We start from the raw sequence: 23,314 nt of genomic DNA on the forward strand, positions 1-23,314 counted from the left end.
CAGCCAGCTCCCCCTGATAAAGAGCTGTTGTCCAAAATGCTGGGGGTCCTGAGAAGACACCCACAAATTAATATGTTTAGAGGAATTTTAATCGCTCCAATATTCTGGCTGGAGCAACAGTCGACCTTGGGATCTTAACCCTGTTTCTACCAGTTCCAAATAATACAGAACTCCAGAGGCAATCTCAAATAGTTTTTGTAGTTTTATTAACAAAATAATCAGCACACAGACTCATGCACAAGAATTAATGAATTCAAAGGCAGTAGCTGCTGGTAGCGAGATTAAGGGAGGGCATGTCGTTTACCAGACCAGAAGAGGAACTCCAGTCAGGGGATGATGGGAGTGACAGTGGTTCAACCAGGCTGCCTGGAACATGGGGGGGGGAGGGCGGTCAGCCTGTGTTGAGGGGACAGTATGAAATTCAGCAGCTTCCCTGCCTCATTTCAGACAGAGCCAATGTGTGAGTGCAGGCTTTTTTTACAGTCTATGGATTCCCAAAACAATGGCATTTCCAATGTGAAGTCGAAGGCTTTCATGGCCGGCATCCATAGTTTTTTGTGGGTTTTTCAGGCTATGTGGCCATGTTGTACAACAGAGGAGATGGTCTCATGTTGTTTTCAACTGGGAATACAACCCTGCTCTTATTTCTAGTCAGTGATCAGAGATAACAAGGGAATTCCCCAAGAACAGAAAAGGCTGAGAACTCTGTGCCCTTCTCTGTATGACGAAATATAAATGGGCACTGGTGAAATGGAAATATCAGGTGAGGGGTGGAGTTAAGAGTAGAGCACCACCATTCCCTCACAATGCCATTTGACCCACTAGTTTGGTCAGAGGGACTTTCACACACACACACAGAGTTGTATACATATGTGCACACACACACATCTCAGCACACAAGAATGAGGAGGTTTAAAGTATTCCTGCATTCCTGCTGCAATGTAAGAAATATTGGGAGCATACCCTCTAAAATTTCACCAATTAAAATGTGTGGCCAAGCAACATTAGCGTATGGTCAAGATGGGAAAAGCTATTAATGAGGAGTGACACACAATGGGGGAGCAACTGAAGTTGTTTGCTTTTGCCTTAGCCACTTGGAAGGTTAAGATTCTGCTCTCTCATCTCCCCCCCCCCCACAGAGTTAATGGAGTACAAGCTACTTTTGTACATTGAAATTACTTTGCAGCAATTGAAATAAGCTGAGGATAGAGGGGGAAGTGAGGAAAGGAGAAAGAAACTGGGACATATTAGAAACCATTGAAAAAGTGGGATGACAGAGACTGTTCTTCCCAAATAAAGACAGTGGGAGGGTATGGGGGAAGCAGCAGAGGCAGAAGTCTTTTCCATCTCTCCCTTGATCACAGTGCTACTGTTATAAGCAGGAGGGAGAACTGAGATATCAGCTCCCACCACAACCACCTTTAGTGTACACAGACTGTGGGTCAATCCTGAATCTGTATGGAAAGAAAGTTATCCTTGATCAAGGGACTCCTCTCCCCTCCCAAACAGAACAGCCCGGCAGTCTATGAGAGCAGAGAAAGCAACTTTACTGATAGGATTCCAACATTTATAAGTTTGCAAGGAGACATTATAGATGACTAGAAATTTGCGTGTACATTATCGGGATTCCCATGACTTCATTTAGTATATATTATAACAATCAACAATAGAGCATTTATTTCTCTTTAGTTAGCCTTTGTACATAAAATGTATTAAAAGGGATACATCTCATACTGGGAACTTCAGTCTTCAACAGTCCTGCAGCTTTAACTGTATCTTTCTCAGTTCCCCTGCTCAAGGTTGTTTCTCAACGGTCAAGACTGTACTTGGGGACCCATTCTACAAATATTAATATCTTTCTCTATTGATTATAATTAGGGAAGGGGATCAAGTTTCTACTTTCACTGTTAACCAGAATGCAGGGATTTGAGAAGCCACAAACAACTGGTCTTCAGGAAAAAAGGGTGCAAAGTCCTTCCACCTTTGGGAACAGCACGGGAAGCAATCGAAGGCTAAATGACTCTTGTAATTTGTGCAACCTTGGGATACAGAATACAGGGTTGTACCATGAAGAAACAAAAGTGCTAGAGGAGCTTTGTTCTCTTGGGGAAGGTCCTATCACTTCTAGAAGGGCTTGGACAACTTCCCGGCATCTTGTGTCTTTGTTATTATTTGAGGCAGGATAGATATATTTCTGTGGAGGCTAATGGATGCTGGATGTCCATTAGATAACACTCTTTGCCTGCAGTACTAATATTCCAGGGAGTGCTCAACAGATATAAGAAGTGTCTGGACAAGGTTCAGTTTCTGTTGGAAGTCTCTGTATATGATGTTGCCTTCTTTCCCGCTGAAGACCTGCTTCAGATTGGTGTAACATATCCATATAAGAGCTAATGTGGTTCCTGTGAATAGAATAATTACTGTGGTCAGAATCCTTCTCTTACATTGTGGAATGACATGGCTGAAGGGCTCTGTATGCTTTTTTTTTTTTTTTTTGCATTTTTTAAATTTTAAATCTGCATAAAGTTACCATGATCCAGTAAGAGCCAAAATAGTGTCAGATACATAAAACTGAAGTTATTTCATTTCTGCCGGCCACTTAGCCTCCAACATTTCACAGATGAAAACTGATCAAGCAATGTCAACTGGTCAAGATGACAAAAGTTATTAATAAGGAAGGACAGACAATCCAGGAGAGGCTGCAGCAGTTTGCTTTTGTCTGAACCTATTGGAAAGAGCAAGATTCCCCCTTTGTAAGCTCAGGACATAGGGGAAGTAGGAGGAGAAGAAAGAAACTTGGATATTTTAAAAGCAGCTTAAAAGTGGGATAACAGAAGGGTAATTAGAACTGTCTCTGCTCCATCCAGGGTAGGTTGCTTATCCAGTTCCTGGACTTGAGCAGCACTTCTATCCTACTGGTTTTCAGCTTCACTTTATTGGTCCTTATCCTGCCCATTGTAGCATTCATGCACAGATCCAGCACTTGTACAGTCTGAGTGGACTCTGATGACAAGGAGAAGCAGAGCTGGGAATCACCCCTCATGAGCTCCTCCAGCAGCTTCGTATACATGTTGGATAATGTTGACAAACTGGAGCCCTGTGGCACCCTACAGCTTAATGGTTGTGAGGCTGAACAAGAACCCCTAATGCAGTGGCTCTCAAATGGTGGGGTGGGAGCCCCAGGAGGTGCACAAGAGTTGCTCAAGGGGTGTGTGAGACATGGAGGCTCTGATCCTGCCTCCTCCTCTTCTTTCCAAGCATTTTTATGTGTAAATTTTACACATGCTTTGAGTTAAATACTGAATTTATTTAAACAAAATTGTTCTAGTTTCAGTGATATTGTTTCCTTATAAAACTGTTAAAATATGAATATACATGAATATGCGAATGAAAATACGCACACCAAATAATCAAAATATTTTTATTCATATACTATGCTGAGTTTAGGGGGGAGCAATGTCCACATATAGGTGTAAAGGAGGGGTCCTAAGGGTAAAACGTTTGAGTACCACTGCCTTAATACTACTCTTTGCAGACAGAAATGGAAACACTGTGGAGTTTATTGCATTGGCTTTGCTCCCATGATAGATGTGGGGTGTAGCTTAAAGAAGTTGGATCTTCAGAGGGTGAGAAAGACAAGCCAGCTCCATCAGGCCTTGCCTGGAAAGAAGAAAGCCCTCCATCATCCAGAGGGAGAGAAGGACAGGCCAGCTCCATCTGGCCTAATCAGAGTAAGAAGAAGGGCCTTCCCTCCAGTCCATCTGCCGTGGTCCAGACCTCTAAGGGAGAGAAGATCTGCTGGACTTTCCCCCTTCCCCACTGCCATTCCCTTCTCCTTTTGTGCCTTGTCTTTTCAGATTGTAAGCCTGAGGGCAGGGAAATGTCTAATTAACGATTTGTAAGACACTCTGATAGCCTTTTGGCTGAAGAACAGGAAATAAATTATTATTATTATTATTATTATTATTATTATTATTATCATCGCATTTCCCTGTCACTGGGGAGTAAGCAGCCCATGGGATTTTCCTGTCCTTGAAAAGATGCGGCAGAAGCCCGGGTTGTATATGGGCTGCATACTCCCCAGTGATGGGGAAATGTGATAAGATCCGCCTTCTTAAAGTTATATCCCACATCTATCGAGGGAACAAAGCCAATACAATAAACTCCTAGAATGCAATGCCTTCTTATCTAATAGAGCCCGTCCAGTAAGATATCATGATCAATTGTATCAAAATCTGCTGACAGATCCAGAAAGATTAAAATGATAGTATCCCCACACACACACACCTTTCACCCAGAGTAAGATTTCAGTCAGAGTGACTGAGGTCAATTCAGTTCTGTTCTCTGATCTGAAACTAGACTGAAATGGGTGTTGGAATGTGGTGGTAGCAACACCAAGAAAGGATATCATCTCAATGGCATGTGAGGACTATTAGAACTGGCACAACTATTGATGCCAATTAAGTGTTGCCACACTGAAAAACTGGAGGAGGCTTCTACACCTTTAATGGCTGTAAAGAAGGAGGAAATTTCAATAGGTGTTGCTTGTCATGCAACACTTGTTGAAATACCACTGGACAGAAGCCTTCTCCAGTTTTTACTCTGGCATCTCTGGTGCCATCTTTCTGTCCTCTTCTGTCCATGCTGTGAAGGCGCAGAAGAGTGTGCATGTTCATAGATGAGGAGTAGCTATTATGTCTGTTTTTTGTTTTGTTTTGTTTTGTTTTGTTTTAAAAAAGCAGGCCTTCCTGGGGAGTAGTGACAGCAGCAGCAGAATCCCCTGCTGCATCCCTGGAAGAGTCAGTCTTTAAATGTAAATTACCTGGCTGTAGTCAGTATCAAATGTAAACAATCGCAAATCCATGTAATGCTGTGCTGATCTCTTCAGTGCAGTCCAGGTTTCACTAACCTATTTAGAACACAATGTGCATTTGTTTAGCCAGGAAACCTATTCAGTACAACATTTATAAATAATTCCCTCCCCGCAAGAGTAGTCAAAAAGTATATTTTTATAGCAGCAGCTAAAAGCAGTAAGTAACAACCAGTGTGGTGTAGTAGTTTGAATGTTTTCTGGACTGGGACTCCAGAAAAACGGGGTCTGACTTCCCACACAACCATGGAAAGCATTGGGTTGTCTTGGGCAAGTCAGAGGACCTTATCGCACACACAATTTTCAATGTTTTGGGGATTGAAGGAGGACGCTTGTGTGCACACGCGCTCTGCAGAAAATGGAGTTTACCACACACGAAGACGCCCTCCAAGAGCCCCCATTCCATCCCCTGGCGCACACCCGTTCGCGTCCAGTCCTGACGGGCGTGATTTTTGCCTGACGGATTACCTTCCATCAGCAAAAAATCACGCCCATCAGGACTGGATGCGAACGGGTGCGTGCCAGGGGACGGAACAGGGCCTCTTGGAGGACATATTCGTGTGCGATAAACTCCGTTTTCTGAAGCACGCGCACGTACACAAGCATCCTCCTTCCATCCCCAGAACGTTTAAAATTGTGTGTGCGATAAGGTCCTAACTCACTAATCCATAGGAGACACATATTTCATATTAAAAATCACATTGTGGCTACTTTTCTTGAGATGATGGCTTGGTAAAGCTGGCTTCTAGCCGACTTGGGGGCATGGTGTTTAGGCACACCTCGCCCCCGAGTCATTTGGAAGCCATGTCAGCAATTATATGCTGACTTCTGGGTGACTTGGGAGCATGGTGTTCAGACGCCACTTGCCCCAGAGCTGGCAAAAAGCCGGCAATAGAGCCGAATGGGCAGTTTTTTTCTGCCCCAAATAGGAAGTGACTTTTCCCATTCCTATTTGGGGTGGAAGCTGGCTGGATTGGGGCCATGCCATGCAGTTTCCGCATCCCCAATTCAGCTATCTCGGGGTGGTGGTGAAGCCATCTGTTTTGCCCCTTAGTTTCTGAAACCTGCTGTTGTTCACAGATGTGCCATTTGGGGTGCTTAAAGAACTGACACATGAAGTTATCTGTTATTATTATTTAGAATATCCTGTCAAATGACTATTTGCATTGTTTCTTTAATGATGCAACTGCTTTTTAAGACTTGTTTCATTCATCTGGTAGGTAAATTGCTAGCTAATTTCAAGTATTTAGAACACAGAAAATGCTCTTACAAATGGGGAGGAGCCCCTTACTTACTATTTTCCAGATCTTTAAAAAGATACTCTGTTAAACTAAAAATCCCAAAATCCTCCAGCCATAATAACCACTGGCCAATTTGGCTTAGAGATTCTAGAACAGTGGTTCTCAACCTTACTAAGGCTGTGACCTTTCAATACAGTTCCTCATGTTGTGGTGACCCCTAACCATAACATTAACCCATACTTCCTCATTAATATGTGTTTTCCGGTGGTCTTAGGCAACCCCTATGAAAAGGTTGTTCAACCCCCAAAGGGATCACGACCCACAGGTTGAGAACTGCTGTTCTAAAAGTTCTAGTCCAAAAAATAATAACTTTTCAGAGGTTTGCAATGATCATTCCAATATTTCTGGCAAAGAAAGATGTATCTTCTGCCTTCCAAACCACACTAGTTATCTGAAAGCTTTAGTATGGGATCTTAAAACGATCAATACCTGTTCAGCCAAGGTATTCTGGCTGCTAGTTAGTTGCCAATAGTCCAGATAAGGTGTTTGTCTCTTTAGTCCTAAAAACTGATTGGCTTCTTCTTCAGAAGCAAACGGTAGTCCCAGGACCCCTGAAAGGCAAATAACTGGAATCAAAGATTTATAGACTATGCAAATTCCAAACATGTTTAACAAGCAGCTATTGTTATATATCCTAAATGTCCTCTCACGCGATAGTAAATTGTTAGGTACTATCCACGGATATGTTTAAAATTACAGTTTGGCAAGCTACGGGTGTTTCAAAGCATGCCATTAAACCTAACAGAAAGTAATGCATTATAAAAATCATGTTTTACAAGAAAAGCAAGTCACTCCAATATATAGGCAATCTGAGTTGCTTTCTTTATTCATCTGAGGGCTCCTCTGGAGTGGCCAAATGTGTTCAGAAATTGCTAGAGATTTCAGTACTTGAGAGATGCATTAGGTCTCTCTGGGCCCAGGGTACAAACCTCCACTCTGCCATAGAAACCCACTGGATGACCTAGGGCAAATCACACTCTCTCAGCCTCAGAGGAAGGCAATGGAAAACCCGTTCAAAACAAATCTGGCCAAGAAAACCCCATGAAGTATTTACCTTAGTGTCCCTATAGTTGAAAATGACACAACAACATTTTGAACACAGGTTAACAATCCCGACTTAAGTGTTTATGAAAACTAGAACTGAATAACAAGTGAAACACACCACCTAGAACCTATTTCTACGCAGATGGATGGATTTCAGCTGTTGCTATCAAGTTAGTCTTGCTCCTGCAATGTATGATCATCCCGTGACTGACTCAGGCTAATCCCTGCAGTATAAATTGTGTGAAAAACTAAGTATTTCACAAGAAAACAGTAGCAGAATGAATAGCTAAACCTGACTGAAAGGAAAGAATGAAACAGTCACACTATAAGAGAAGGGCATTTGTCTGCCCTGATGGAATTGCTCTCCTGTCAAATATTAGAACTGGTGAGGCTCAGTCTATGGAGTCTATCACACAGGGCAAATCCTCTGCAAAAATGGAAGTTTAAATTGGAAAAACCTGCAAAAGCAGGTTTATTTTAACACAATATCATTGTTAAACTAATGTTAACCCGAACAGAAAGTGGAGGGGAAAGTAGTCAAAAGCCACTCTTTTTTACTTTTGGAAAATCCCAAAAGTAAAAAGGATCAGCTTTTGTTTACTTTCTGTTTGGGTTTAACAATGCTTTTGTGGGTTTTTTCTACCTTTTAAATCCCGTTTTTTCACAGGATTTCCCCCATGTGATAAACTCCTATGAACACATGCAAGGTCTAATCAGTGATGACGAACCTTTTAGAAGCCAAGTGCCCAAACTGCAACCCAAAACCCACTTATTTATTGCAAAGTGCCACGTCCCTCTGGCTTTCTAGTAACAAACCCTGGCAAACTCTGTGCTGGGGCGACAGCACATGTGCCCACAGAGAGGGCTTTGAGTGCCACCTCTGTCACATGTGCCATAGGTTCGCCATCACTGGTTGTTGGGTACAACATGAAGAAGAGCTTGATAAAGCTTTTTCACTCTTATCACAAAAGTGTTTCAATGAAAAGAAAAAGCCTTACCAAATAATACAATGAATGTCGCATGACATTCTTGCTGCTTTGTAGCAAGATTATTTTGCCCCTTTTTTGAGTGACAATTCTTTCCTTTCTTTTTTGAACTGATATTCCTAGTATCTCCCAGCTGGTTGGGGCATTCTGAGAATGGTAATCCAAAAATGTAACTTCCCTAAACTCTAGATTTAGTAGACCATTAAATGCACCCCATTGAAATTGCATCAAGTAATTGTATGTCCAGTCATAGATTTGGGCAGTCTACTTGACAGAAATGATTTAACTGACAAGCTGTGTGTTTATATTTAATAGCAAATGTGTTTAGTTAAATAGGCCTCTAAAAGCTTACCTTTCAGTAACACAGCACACATAACCAGGTGGAATGTTGTCATTGTCATGGTGTGTATTCTGTGGGGAAATGTTGCACAGTACAGCTGCAAAAATTGGTTGCTTTCTGTACTTTATATTCTCTTTGCTTCATAAATGATTTACTACATCCAAGTTGCAGGCAGAGGGCACAGTCCACCATTGCATAGACATGTTTCATTGACCTCTTTCTACCCTTTGGACTTTTGACAAGGACGTTTTGATACTTGCCAGAAATGTTTTTCTCCCAAAGAACAGATGCTTAAACGCTAAGCTGCGCTAATGCAAAATATAAAATATACTCCCATTTTTGGCTATGTGAGTGAAGAGGTGACACAATGGGTCTGAGCATAAAGAGGACATGTGAATAAGCATTTTCAGGATTGGATTAATTAATTAATTAATCAATACACCACTTTCCCATTAAAAAAAATAAAAAGATGCTCAAGACAGCTTGTGTGTAGACAGATATACACACACATGCATACACACATGCATAGGGACATCTGTAGTAAACTGCCTTCGAATCATCCTTGACTCATGGTGACCCTATGGATGAGACGTCTCCAAGCCCCCCTGTCCTCCACTGCTCTGCTTAGCTCCTGCAAATTCATACTTGTGGCCTCCTTAATAGAGTCCATCCATCTAGCTTGTAGTCTTCTTCTCTTTCTATTTCCCTCCACTTTTCCTAGCATCATTGCCTTTTCCAATGAGTCATGCCTTCTTATGATGTGGCCAAAGTATGGCAGCCTCAGTTTGATCATCTTGGCTTCCAAGGAGGATTCAGCCTAGATCTGTTCAAGGACCCATGTGTTTTTTTGGCCATCCACGATATTCTCATCACTCTTCCCCAGCACCACAGCTCAAATGAGTTGATTTTCTTCCTATCCGCTGTATTCACTGTCCAGCTCTCACATCCATACACAATGATGGAGAATACAGTGACATATTCTCATATTTCCCCAGTGATGTCATGGATTTGTATGGAAAATATGGCTTAAATACCATAAAATATGGTATTGAGTGTATATTAGAAAATAAAGTAAGGATTTGCATAAGGCTGGTGAATGACAGTTGGGAGCTCCGTTACACAAAAGTTTGGTGCTACACAAGGTAGTTTTTGTTAGATTAGAGTTGGAGTGAGGGGAGAGAGTTTTGGTCAGGGGGTGGGTATGGTTGGTCTGAGTTAGCTTGAGAGGAGTATGAGAAAAGGTATGTGGTATTTCCAATGTAATTAATAATTAATCTGCTATGCTGTGATTCACGTCCATAAACAAAAAATAGTTTTTGTATTTATACACTTTGGGCTTCTGGAAATACTATCTGAGAGCTTGGATTAAGGCAAGTCTGTAGTGGCAGCAATGGCCCTTATCAGACGGAGGGTTTTGCAGCTCTGATCCGAAGCCACTGCGGGGTTTGGTTCCAGGATCCCCCGCGGATAACAAAATCTGTGGATGCTCAAGTGCTATTAAATATAATGGCATAGCAAAATGGTTTTCCTTATAGAAAATGGCAAAATCAAGATTTGATATTTGGAATTTATACATTTCTTTCAGCATTTTCAAGCTGTGGATGCTTGAATCCGTGGATAAAAAAATCTGTGGATAAGCAGGGCCGACTGTATTCTGAAAGCCAGCCTGGTGTAGTGGTTTGAGGACTCTGGAGGCCAGGGTTTGAATCCTGGCTCAAGCATGAAAAAACCACTAGGTGATACACACACACACACACACACACACACACACTTATACTGTATCTATAGGTATGTCTCTGTGTGTGGTCTGTTACAGTCAGCCTTCCTTCTCCACAGATTTTTTTATCCACAGATTCAAGCATCCACGGTTTGAAAATATTCCAGAAAAGTATAAATTCCAAATAGCAAACCTTGATTTTCCATTTTATATAAGGGACACCATTTTGCTCCACCATTATATTTAATGGGATTTGACCATCGTAGGGTTTTGTTACCAACAGGGGATTCTGGAACCAAACCCCAGCAGATAAGAAGATCATTCCCACTGTACTTCTGAGAGCCATGGAAAACCTCCCACCCCAACAACATATAGAATATAGTTGTTGGGGTAGGAGGTTTGCCATGGCTCTCAGAAGTAATATATGGGCAAGTCACACACTCTCAGCCTCAAAGGATGGCCATGGCAAACCCCCTACCCCAACAACTCTCTCTCTCTCTCTCTCTCTCTATATATATATATATATATATATGTTGTTATTGTTTTTTTTTAATTTTTACATATATATATATATATATATATAGCCAGTGTGGCTTAGGGGTTTGAGTGTTGGACTGCCACTCTGGAGAGCAGGGTTCCATTCCCAGCTCGACCACAGAAACCCACTGGGAGAGAGATAGAATATATATATATATATATATATATATATATAAATATTGAAATATATATATATCAGTAGGTTTTATATGTGTGTGTGTGTGTGTGTGTGTGTGTATACACACATACACACACACACACACATATACTTCAGTGGGAGATATCTATCTATCTCTCTCTCTATCTGGGGGCGGGGCGTTCCACCGTCCCTCCCAACGGCCGTTTGTTTCCCTCCTGGCGCCGCCACTTCGCTCTCCCTGCCGCTAGGGGACGCAGCGGGACTGGGGCGTGCGGCCTCGGCAGCGAGGCTTGAGAGAGAGAGAGAGAGAGAGGAGGGCGTGGCTTCTGGGCCTTGGGCGCCTGAGGCGGGCCAGGCTGAGGGAGGATGTCTGAGGAGCCCCAGCAGCCCTATGGCTCCCTTTGCCGGGCAGAGCTGCGCCTGGAGTACCTCCACGCCAACTCGTGAGTGGGGCCGCCTCAGGGAGCCTCAGGGACAGCCATGGAAGTAGTGGCTCCTTTCGCCACGCTTCTGGCTTCTAGATTCCAGGCTGCGTCCACATTGGAGAAATAACCTGGTTTGGAAGCGCTTTAACTCTTTCTCTGCCTTCTTGCTATGGAATTCTGGGAGTTGGAGTTTGTTGTGCCCCACAACGAACTCCAACTCCCAGAATTCCATAGCCATGAGCCAGACAAAGACCTAAAGCGCTTCCAAACCGGGTTGTTTTTCCAGTGTGGACGCAGCAGAGTTTGGGGATCAATGTTTCCCAAACCTAAGTCCTCCAGAGGTTTTGGACTTCAGTTCCCAGAGTTCCTGACTGTTGGCCAATCTGGCTGGGGCTTCTGGGAGCTGAAGTCCCAAAACACCTGAAGGACCAGAGTTTGGGGATCATTAGCTATGGCATCTACATTGAAAGAAATAATGATGCAGTTTGATGCAGGTTTAAGCATCCTGTGGCATCCTGGGATTTATAGTTTTACAAGGCCCTCCTCCCAGGATGGAGCCATGGCAGCTAAAGAGGTGCCAAAACTGCCTTGTTTCTGTGGTGTATGCCCAGTGTGGCATAGAGGTCTCAGCATTGGACTATGACTGGAGAACAAGGTTCGAATCAAAGGAAAAGGTCTGGGGCCATGGCATCCTACGGTTCCCAGAATCCCATAGCACTGAGTCATGGCAGTTAAAGCGAAGTCAAGACGGATCACTTCTCCAGTGCATATGTTTCCTTTTCCCATTCAAACTCTTCCATCAGTGGTTTTGTTACTGGGCTGGTCCCAGCATTGCCTGTTTCATCTTAAAAAGCATGGGGAAACTGGGTCTCCCGATCAGGAAAAACAGCAACAACAGACAGAACCACTGATGGAAGAGTTTGGATGGAAAAGCCAAATACTGAAGCCAGGGGTGGCGGCGGCGTGAAGCAGGCAGGGGCCGCAATCCTATAGCCATTGACTTTGGATCCAGAACACTGGCAAAAAAGACAGGAGCATAGAGGTATGTGTCTGTCAATATCGTGCAATCATGCAATGATTATCACACAATGTCTCACAACATTGCGGTTATCCTGTGAATAAAGAGGACTTCTAGCACCACTTTTTATTTGTGGGGATTTTCCATGAATAAACACCGGCACTACAATTCCTCTTTATGTTGTGTGATAATCATTACATTATCGCACAATATTGACAGGAGCATACCACTATGTTCCCGTCTCTTTTTTCTGGTGTGATAGTCTCCTAAAGTGCAAATCACACCACAGAAATAATCCAGTTTGACGGAGTCTCCTTCCTTAGAGGTCTTTAAGCAGAGGCTGGATGTCCATCTGTCAGGGATGTTTGATTGAGATTTCCTGCATGGCAGATGAAGGGGGTTGGACTGGATGGCTCTTGCAATCTCTTCCAACTCTATCATTCTGTGACACTTGAACTGCTCTGGCTTAAGGCTAGGGAATTGTGGTTTTGTGGGACATAGCCTTCTCTGTCACACAGCTCTGGTGCCACAAGGAACTACAATTCCCAGGATTCCCTGGCACTGAGCCGGGGAATTTCAAGTGGGCTGAAACTGGATTATTTCTGCAGTGTGTTTTTGACCTAAGGCTGGACTGCAGGAGGCTCCAGCCTATTGCTATCAAGGGTCTTGTTCAGCAGAAACAATCGCTGGTAAGTGGTAAATTAGTATCCACTCGCTTATAGTGTGTGAAACCAGAACTTGAAAGTCTGTTTGAATTGGAGGGCATCCAAAGGGGTAATTTTTTTCCAGGCTGCGGACAAAAGCACCTTAAAACAAGAGTGGGATTCCTGGGCTTCCCTTGCGTTGTTGGGCTGGAATTACCAGCAGTCCTCATCCTTGGTTATACTAGCTAAGGCTGCTGGGATGGGGGTCCAAAACACACTGCAGAAATAATCCAGTTTGAGACCACTTTAACTGTCATGTCTCCATGCTAGGGAATTCTGGAAACTAAATATCTCTGTCAGATTGCTCTGGTGCTACAATTAACTACAATTCTTAAGATTCCCTAGCACTCAGTCAGGGCAGTTAAAGCGATCTCTTACGGGATTGTTTCTACAGTGTATTTTGGACCTTAGTCAAAATCTGGAGAGCCACAAGAATCCTAACCATGCCTTAAAGCACATCTAGATCAATTCACATTCTGTAATTACAAAGAGGATGTACATCTCACAAACACAGACTAGTGCTTAAAATTGTTTACTTCTGTTACGATTTTTGACTTTGTCTTTCAAAATGGCCTTAGTATGTCCCTGTTTTCTTTCTAGCACAACACACGACTTCCTGTTTGGAGCCGTGGCTGAACTGATTGACAATTCCCGGTAAGCATTACCCCATTTATGAATTAGATTTAATAGAAGTTACAGAACTTTGTAGACTGGAGAGTGCTTTGTGGCTAGATCCATCTAGGGAGATTATCACATTACAAAAAAATGTGTCTTATTCCCAATGGGATACAGTCATGTTTTGGACTGCAAGTGTTTTTTTATCACACTCAAAACACTGCCACTGCTGACAGGCGACTGCAACCCACATGCAGCCCGGGTCCCAGCTGCGCATAGCTGGCTTAGACAGGTGCTTTCTGTGTTGGAAAATCAGCTGGGCTGCATGCCGGTTGCAGTTGCCTGGCGGCAGTGGTGAAAATTACAATGCGATTAAACCAATTTACAATCTGAAATGCAACTGTATCTGGTCGGGGATAAGATGTGTTTTTTTTGTAATGTCTCTGCTGCAGCTTCTCCAAAGGCCACAACTCCCATTCTCCCCATTCAATATGAGACAAAGATTATGGGAGTTGCTTTCCAGGATGCATGGAAGACATCAAGACAAGAAAATCCACTTTCTTATGACACCTGCACTTGAATTGGAAGGAAGACTCGTTGAGTGCTTCACGGTTCTAATCTAGGGTCATTGTTGTAATAGTTGTGTGCCTTCAAGTTATTTCCAACTTATGATAACTCTAAGTGGAAACCTATCAGGGGGTTTCCTGGGCTAAGAGTGTGTGACTCATCAAGGTCACCCAGTTGGTTTCCATGGCCAAGTGGGGAATTGAACCCTGATTTCTAGAGTTGTAGACCAACATTCAGAACACTACACCCCACTAAGGCCTTCAATGTTTTGATTAGATAATGGGATGGACAAAATCTTTATTAGGTCTGCAGATGGCACAAAAGTAATGGAATCTTTGATGTTCTGGAGTTTCAAAGCCTAGATCAGTGATGGCGAACCTTTTAGAGCTCGACGGCCCAAATGTAGTGATGGTCCACCACCAGATGTCACCAGGTGCTGTGGGTGGCACTTCCAGAGGCAGGACTTCTGGGGGCAAAACACACAAGGAAAAAATGGAGGACCTGACCAAATAAAAGTTTAAAATAAAAACAAAACAAAAAAAATCACTCATAGAAATAGTAAATCCATCCTTCTCACCGCTGCTCAAAATGGAGGACCTTTTGGAATCCTGCATGGACAGGAGATTGAAATGGAGGCCAGGTCCTGAAAAGGAGGAGGACCATGTCTGGTAGCCCTGAGCTAGAAACAGCCATATAGATATAAATCCATGCTTCTCAGCCATGCTCAAAATTTGAGACCTTTCCAAATCCTTCCTGGGCAGTTCCTGTTTTCCTTGCAGCAGCAGCAGCAGCAGCAGCAGATAAGCCTCACACCCAGAGCTCAGGGTGTGTTTGTTTCTGAGAGGGAAAGAAGACAGCAACCATGTTAGGCAGTGAGCTTAAGGACACTGCAAATGTTAAGTAGGTTTTTTCCCTTACTTTCAGCACAATGGACAAATGAAAGGAATGATTTAAATATAAAATAATATTAATATAATAAAAAATTTATAGACTCAGTCAAGAATTTGTGGCTAGTAAGTTACAATTTTAAGTCTGTATCTTGCTCAGTTCTAGAAGTATACTGCAAGCCAACAAGACATCTTAGCGTTCATAAAAAAAATGCAACTGCATACACAATAAAGTGAGAACCAGCATGGTTTAATGGTTTGAGTGTTGGACTATGACTCTGGAGGCCTGGGTTCCATTCCCAGCTCAGCCATGAAATCAACTGGATGACCTTGTGCAAGTCACACAGACTCAGCCTCAAATGATGGCAATGGCAGAAATCCCTTCTGAACGAATCTTGAAAACCTGAAGGCACAACAACTACATTTAATGTAGATGTAAATAAACCTGATGAACTGAATTTATATTTCTGACTGGTTTTAGCTTTTATGTTGTCATATCTTCCATTTTTCTTGAATGTCCCCCAGTGGCTAAGAAGCATGAATTTACATTTATATATTAATGTTTTTAGCTTTTATTTTGAATGAATGAATGAATCTTTATTTGTATACCGCTATTCCCATGATCACAGCGGTTTACAACAGTAATAAAAACATACCGAAACTACAAAATCCAATAGAAAGAAATTCCCCCACACACACACATTAAACAATACAGTACAGCAATAAAAATATCCATCATTCAATCACAGTTAAAAACCAAAGCACCAATTACATCCAATACAATAGAGCAACACAAGGGGAGAAGAATGGAATTAGGGAACACGGGGGAAAGCTTGACGAAAGAGGTGAGTCTTTTGTCATGTCCTGAGGTTTTCTTGAATGTCCTCCATTTTTACCAAGACTAAAAAGTATAGATTTATATTTATAGAAGTGTTTTTCAACATTTATTTTGTAACGTTCTCCATTTTGAGCATGGCTAAGCATGAACTGACATTTCTAGGAGTGTTTTTAGCTAATATTCCAGACTAACAGGGCTTGTTCTCTGAATTCATACCCAAGTCACAAGCCTCCCATCTGGCAATGGCATCTACAGCCCTTCCACCCACCGGGTTTTAAAAACTCAGCTCTGTGCCTCTTTCCTGCCAATACTAAATCTTGTGACGGTAACTCCATGGTAGTTTCTCCTTAGGGTCTCCAGGAACAACTTGAAGGCACCATACACCCCCAAGGCACACTCTCTCAGCCTCAGGTTATGAAACCCACTTGGGCAAGTCACTCTCTCTGAACCTTAGGGGAAAGCAATAGCAAAAATCCTCTCTGAACAAACATTGCCAAAAAAAGCCCAGGATAGGTTCTCTTTAAAGACACCATAATTTGGAAACAAGGAGTCACACTCTGTCAGCCTCAAAGGAAGACAATGGGAAACCTCTTCTGAAGCAATCTTGCCAAAAAAATGTTAAAAAATTAAATTTTAAAAAAACCTGGGACCCCCAGCTACTCTGAAGGAACCTGGAGCCCTAAGCTATGAGGCCCAGGCAGGCTGAGCAGAAGTCCCTTTCCCCACAGGGGAGCCCCACTGGACTCACATCCCTCTCTCAGAGGAGTCCCCCCCTCCATTAGATCGTGCCCTGAAGGGAGCCAGACTGGGGTGCAGAGGTAGCCAGCCTTTAGCTCTGGGAACCATAGTTCGAATCACTGTTCAGCCACCGAGGCCTCGAGCACCAAATTACACTCTCTTAGCCTTAGGGGGAGGCAAGGACAAACCCCCTCTCCGGCCCATCCTTGCCAAAGAAGCCCTTGCCTTGGGACTGCCACAGCTCGGTGGGGGCTTGGAGACCCCCAGCAGCCCAGACCCCCAAGAAGCGCCTTGGCCAGAGAGCCCTGGAAACGTCCTCTAGGAGGAAAAGGCGAGGGAGCCGAGGGGAGCTCCCCTTTCCTGCCCTGCCAGTGCCTACCTGGGAAAGGATGTTCTCCTGGTTGTCTCTCCCTCGTCCTGGACCAGAGGGGCACCGGAGGGGCTGAAGGAGTCCCCCCCCCCCCCAGCCGCAGAGGCAGAGGTGGAAAAGAAACACCAGCAGCCCACCAGCACCAGCAGCAGGACCCTCTCTGGCCCAGTCCACACCATGGGGGGTTATTGTGCAGTGGGAGGTGCAAAAGGCATGGGCTGGGGAGAACAGAAGAGGAGAACAAATGGCCTTGGCACTTACCCACTCACAGGTACCAAAGAGAAGGACTGGCCACCAGGAGAGGGAGGGAGGGAGCCTTGGGGGAATGGGGGCAGTGGGCATAACTGGAACGACTTGAAGGCCTACAACAACAATTAAAAAATGACATACGTATATCTGCTAGTAACCACCCTGCTGCCAGTGCCAGTTCCCTGCTCTTCCTACCTTCCTCTTCCTCCTCTCCATGCTCCCTTGCCACAAACTTCCTCTGGACAAACCTTGACAAGTAACCATTATGATAAGTTTGCCTTAAGATTGTCATATGTTGGAAACAACTTGGCACACAGCAACAAACTACAGTTCACAGAACCCCAATCACAAGGGTGGGATTTTCATTCAGAATGCTGGCGCTGCTGGCCGGCTCCTTGCGGCTCTGTTGTCCCAGGGCAAACTGGCCCAAGACGAGCCGGGCCACGCTCAAGTACTCACACCCCGACCCCTCCTCTTCCACAGGTGGCTGCTATGCCCTGGCGGACCAAGCTGCATGCTAGAACCAGCATGTGTGCCATGGGTTTGCCAAGATGGGCCTAAATGAAGGGCTGAGGAATGTATGGCCCTCCAGATGTAGCTATTCTGGCTAAGGATGGTGTGAGCTGCAATCTGTGGAGTCACACATTTCCCCCAATTGTCCCAGAACCTGGGTTTCCACACATAGCTCATTGTAACTGTATTACCAGTGTTGTGTTGTAACTAGTGCTAACACTAAAGCCTGGTATGTTGTATTGAAGCATGTTGCATTGACTTGCTTATTAGTACATTATATTGGAACAAAGTGACCTTGGAGATGGAGAGAATTAGATATGCAAAATACCATATTAGAGTGTCTCTCTCTCTCTCTCTCTCTCTCTCTATATATATATATATATATATATATTTGCAATGACTTGATTTTTGTCCCGTTGGCCTGTTCATCTTTGTTTTACCTTAAACTTTGAAGCTAGTCTTGGGCGAGTTGATATTACAGTAAATTTGGGTAAGAATCATGGAGACCTCCAGATGTAGTTGAACTACAATTCACAACAACTCTAGTCTGCGTAGTCAGCAATGAAGACTGCTAGGAGAGGCAATCCAACAATATCTGCAGGGCTACATGATTCTCACTTCTGCACTAAAGTGACTTATGAATACTTTATACTTATATTTATGTGTATTGTGATGTGAAAACTTCTTAAATACAGAATGAATTCTCACTAATGACTAAGAAGAATTTGCTTGTGCTAATTTTACAGTGTTTTATTTTTGTCTATACTTGTGTTAAACAATATGTTTTAGGGATGCTGGTGCAACCAGATTGGACATACTTACTGGTGAGTTCTATTTAAATAGTGTTTTGAAAGCATCTTTGCTTGAGTATATTAATTATCTCATTTGTCTATTTACTTTGAAAACAAATTGAATATTTATTCCTGTGTGAAAATGTTCCTTGGGCAAATTTAAGATGGCTGTGACATAAGCAAATTTTGACCTTTCTGTTAAAGTCTGTGGAGAAATACACCTGAATAGAAGTCACTGGTTTTTCTGTCTTATATGACAATGAACCTGTCAGTGTAGGTGAAAACAGTGGCATATGGAGAGTTCTGTAATACAATCCCTGTTAAAAGGAATTAGTCACGGCTTTGGCCCATTTCCATGCATGCAAATTGTACAAATCTTCAAGTGTCCATTGGCTGCTTGCATCTAACACAACAGTTTGCTGTTCATTAGCTCTGTAAAGTGGCTATCCTTTGTTATTAATGATTCTAAAATGATGCGACTACCACTGTTTTACTGCAAGTGATTTCAGACTGGAAATATGTAAAAGTATTAGTTATAAGTAAGACTTCCAACCAAGTGGTGTAGTGTGTAGAGGATACCAACCAACAGTGTCCTCTTTTGGGATATCTCCCACTCCAGTTTTCCATTTCCCCAAACTGTCAAGTCAGTATTCCCTGCTAGTGAGGTTGGGTTTGGAAGGGAGGGGTGCCCTGTCCCCACCACTTGCACCTTTACGGGTTTTTGGTTTGGTTTTTTTTGTAGGTAATTCATAGAATCACAGAGTTGGGAGACACTGCAAAGGCCATCCAGGCCAACCCCCGGCCATACAGGAATACGCAATCAAAACACCCCTGACATATGACCATTCAACCACTATTTAAAAGCCTCCAAAGAAGGAGACTCCACCACGCTCTGAGGCAGCATGTTTCACTGTCAAACAGATCTTCCGGTCAGGAAGTTCTTCCTAGTGTTGAGGTTGAATCTCTTCTTGTAGCTTGAATCCATTGCTCTGAAACGTTCAGCAGAAACAAGCTTGTTCCATTCTCAATATGACATTTTTTCAAATATTTAAACATGGCTATCATGTCATCTCTTAACCTTCTCTTCTCCAGGCTAAACACACATCTCCCTAAAGCCACTTCTCATAGGGCATGGTTTCCAGACCTTTTACCATTTGGGGCATCCTTCTCTGGACATGATTTCTTGTGCTTTTAACAGACCCTTGAATTTCCCAGGCTTGCTGATACATCCCTTTTGTATGTGGATGGTGCCACTTTGATATGTAGTTAATAGTGAACTAATTGTGAATAGTGCATAGGGTACTTCAGGATTAATGAGTTTTTATTACAAAAACCCAGGATCTAGAAGGCCCACAATTAGGGGATGACATGTTGCTGAATTTTAAAAGTGTTCATATGACTACATATTGACATAAGTAGTGGGCTAATGGAATAATGTAGTTACTCACTACTTCTTTAATTTTCAGATGCCTTCCCAAGTCTGGCTACCTCAGATGTTTTGGGTTGCCATGCTCATCTCCCGAATCATTGCTCATGATTACTGTAGCTGATGAGAATTGTAGCCCAAAGCACTCAGGAGGAACCAGGGTGGTGTCTGCATAGATTCTATGTGTATGTTAGCCTGTTGGAGTCTCCTGTACGTATGATCAAAAACTCTGATTTACATGGCACCTGATTATAGTCGATCCTCCATATCCAAAGATTCTGCATCCATGGATACCACCATCAATGGCTTGAAACTATCCCCCGTCCCGAAGAAAACCTTCCAGAAAGTAAAAATTGATTTTGCCATTTTGTATAAGTGACACCATTTAACTATGCCATAGTATGTAATGGGACTTAACCATAATAAAATGCATTAAAGTAGTGGGGCTAAACTGCTGTAACTGTAGTTACACAGCAGAAAGAGTGAAATTATTCAGTCACTTCATAACATAGTTACTGCAAAAAGGAGCTAGGTACAAGGGACTTCCATGTTCCTGTCAAATATTTTCACTTTAATTATGACTTGAAAATTTTTATTAACAGCTGTTTATTAAGTACTTTTGTGTTTTTTTATAGTGGATAATGTTAATCTACAAGGAGGATTTACGTTGTGCTTTTTGGATGATGGATGTGGCATGACCCCACGTAAGTTAATACCTGTATGCATTGTGTTGAGTGTTGATGTCGTCTAATGCTTAAAGTACTGAACTAGGACTGGGAAAACCAGCATTAATATTTCCATGCAGCCAGTGTGGCTAATGGTTCTTATGCTGTTAGGGTAAGGAATCTGCTGCAGGTTTTAATCTAGACCAGTGGTTCCTAACCTTTTCTTTACTAGGAATCTCATTTAAATATATTTTGTTGCCACAGATTCCACCTCCCCCTGACTTAACTCAAGATTTAAAACCCTAACAACAACAACACATTGAATCACCATTAGATTCTGGACTTGAACACTGAATCATTAACAAATACAGTTAAATTTTACCTCAGAGGTGCCAGAGAGGGAAGGAAGATTTTTCTCTTGCTTCTTCCCAGCTGTTTGCAGCTAGAGTGGGTTGAATGGCAGTGTGCAGACCCATCAAGCCTTTGCCTTGGCTCCTGTCATATGGCTGCTCTTCTGAGGAGAGGAGGTGGGCTGAGCAGACTTCATGGGTCCGCTGTGAGAATACTGTGGCCCCCTAGGGGGTCTATAGCTCACATGTTAAGAACCATTGGTCCAGACTTCAAAGGAATTCTCTTTAAAGGGTGCTGAATCACATTCCTAAATAGGTTCTTTGCCTTGGGTAGCTCTTATAAATCTATATAAAATCTGGAGTGACTTCACCACCCCACTGACCTGGACGGCACCATCCACCACTGCATGCAGCCATGAAGTTCATGTGTGCCCTTAGGCCTCAATGTCTTTCACTTTTACTTATTTCACAGGTTTGTTGTGAATGTAAAATGGGGGTGACCATGGATCTGCCTTGAGCCTCTTAGTGGAAAGTTAGGTTCTACATGCAATAAATAATAATTGTCAATATGTAAGTCCGAGCAAAGACATATATATGCAACAAGCATGAACCTGAAGGAATCAAGCCCTGCCACAAATCTTGGCAGCATCTCTATCTCCCAGTTTCTGTTAAGAGTTACTGGACTTCCAGTTCGCAACGTTCTGATAGGAGCCTGTTGATCTGAACTCCCATTAATGGTGTGTCTGTGTGCATGTGTGCATATAATGCTGCCAATCAAAATCTCAGTTTAGCTTAAAAAGAGGATTGTTTGCCATCTTTATTATCCTGAACACATCCACCTTATCCAATTTTGGAAGCTAAACTGGTCTGGGCATAATTAGAATTTAAGCAAGAAGAAACCATCAGTGATCTCCAGGTAGGGCTAGGAAAGAATTTTGCCTGAAATATTAGACATTTTCAACCAGTCAGAGTTGATTAAAGGAGGTTAATAATAATAATAATAATAATAATAATAATAATTTGTTTTATTTATATACCGATATTTGTTTTATTTATATACCGCTATTCCAAAGATCATGAACAGCAAGTAAGCTAATTAGCAAGCAAGCTAATTAGCAAGTAGCTAATTTGCTCCCAACAGTCTGGGTACTCATTTTAGCGACCTCGGAAGGATGCAAGCCTGAGTCGAGCTTGGGCCCTTTGTTGGTCTTGAACTCGCAACCTTGTGGTTTTGAGTGAATGGCTGCAGTACAGGCATTTAACCACTGCGCCACCAGGGCTTAGATGGACTAAAAGTATGACACAGTGCAAACCTGCTGCCTATATCCTTATGAGTAAGACTAAAGGCCTATTTAGTCCAACATGCCACCACCACTACCACACTGGACAAGTAGAAGTCTGTAGAAAACTCATAACCCATAGGTCATCAGGGCATTTCCACTCTTTCCCAGAGTGACATGTTGACTCTGACCCTGAATGATGCAAGAAGCCATAGTGTATGCACCATACATTTATCAAATTCTCTTTTGTATTGGTGGATACAACCACATTTTGCGGTAATGGATTCCACTGTTGAACTATTTATTTAGTTTAAACATATCTGTACTACCTTTTGTCAGATCAAATTTCTGCATAGTGTAAAACATCTGTAGAGAATGCATTTTTAAAATCCTAAAACAAAAAACCATAATGGAGTGAGCTTGTTTTCTGCTGCTGCAGAGAATAGGGCCCAGAACAATGGATGCAAGCTACAGGAAAAGAGATTTCACCTAAACATTAGGAGGAACTTTCTGACAGTAAGAGCTGTTAGACAGGGGAAACACTCCCTCAGAGTGTGGTGGAATCTCCTTTGGAGGTTTTTAAACAGAGGCTGGATTGCCATCTGTCTGTGATGCCTTGATTTTGAGTTCCTGCATGGCAGGGGGTTGGACTGGATGGCCCTTGTGGTCTCTTCTAATTCTATGATTCTGTGTATTTCTTAATCCAGTGATGTTCTCTATCCATTGTCAGCAGAATCAGGAATTCCTTTCTTTCACACTCCCACTCCAGTCTTCTGTGTGCTCACAGCCGCACTGAGCTGTCTTATAAGAGTGCATGGGGTGAGGCTACAGTAGGGAACGGGGGGCATCAACTCTAGTATTGGCAGTGGAATCCAGTAGAAGTACATCCTTGGATTCTGGACAATTCCATTAATAACCATGATAAAAAACAACAGATGAAAAAA

The 23,314-nt window shown here is 42.8% G+C and overlaps 2 protein-coding genes across 6 annotated transcripts in view; one reads left to right on the forward strand and one right to left on the reverse strand.

The window, feature by feature from the left end:
- Nucleotides 1-2,301: 2,301 nt before the first annotated feature.
- CUNH3orf85 (chromosome unknown C3orf85 homolog) lies at nucleotides 2,302-9,983 on the reverse strand. The gene is made up of 4 exons (XM_089512311.1): nucleotides 8,554-9,983; nucleotides 6,601-6,722; nucleotides 4,823-4,909; nucleotides 2,302-2,402 (listed from the first exon to the last, which is right to left on the reverse strand). The coding sequence occupies exons 1-4, from the start codon at nucleotides 8,600-8,602 to the stop codon at nucleotides 2,391-2,393; spliced, it is 270 nt and encodes an 89-aa protein (XP_089368437.1). The 5' UTR covers nucleotides 8,603-9,983; the 3' UTR covers nucleotides 2,302-2,390.
- Nucleotides 9,984-11,242: 1,259 nt separating this feature from the next.
- MORC1 (MORC family CW-type zinc finger 1) overlaps nucleotides 11,243-23,314 on the forward strand; it is an 80,562-nt gene continuing 68,490 nt past the window's right edge. For 3 of the 5 annotated variants that reach the window (XM_089512315.1, XM_089512312.1, XM_089512313.1), the window contains exons 1-4: nucleotides 11,243-11,377; nucleotides 13,682-13,735; nucleotides 18,648-18,682; nucleotides 20,711-20,779. In XM_089512315.1, coding sequence (XP_089368441.1) covers nucleotides 11,301-11,377; nucleotides 13,682-13,735; nucleotides 18,648-18,682; nucleotides 20,711-20,779 — 235 coding nt within the window. In that variant the 5' untranslated portion in view covers nucleotides 11,243-11,300. Of the gene's footprint in view, nucleotides 11,378-13,681; nucleotides 13,736-18,646; nucleotides 18,683-20,710; nucleotides 20,780-23,314 lie in introns of those variants that run through there. The other 2 variants (XM_089512314.1, XM_089512316.1) reach the window with 2 other exon arrangements.

This window comes from Sceloporus occidentalis, unplaced genomic scaffold (genome assembly GCF_023333645.1).
Source record: "Sceloporus occidentalis isolate IW3139 unplaced genomic scaffold, rSceOcc1.0.p SCAF_2, whole genome shotgun sequence".
In the NCBI taxonomy this organism is placed as follows: domain Eukaryota; kingdom Metazoa; phylum Chordata; class Lepidosauria; order Squamata; family Phrynosomatidae; genus Sceloporus; species Sceloporus occidentalis.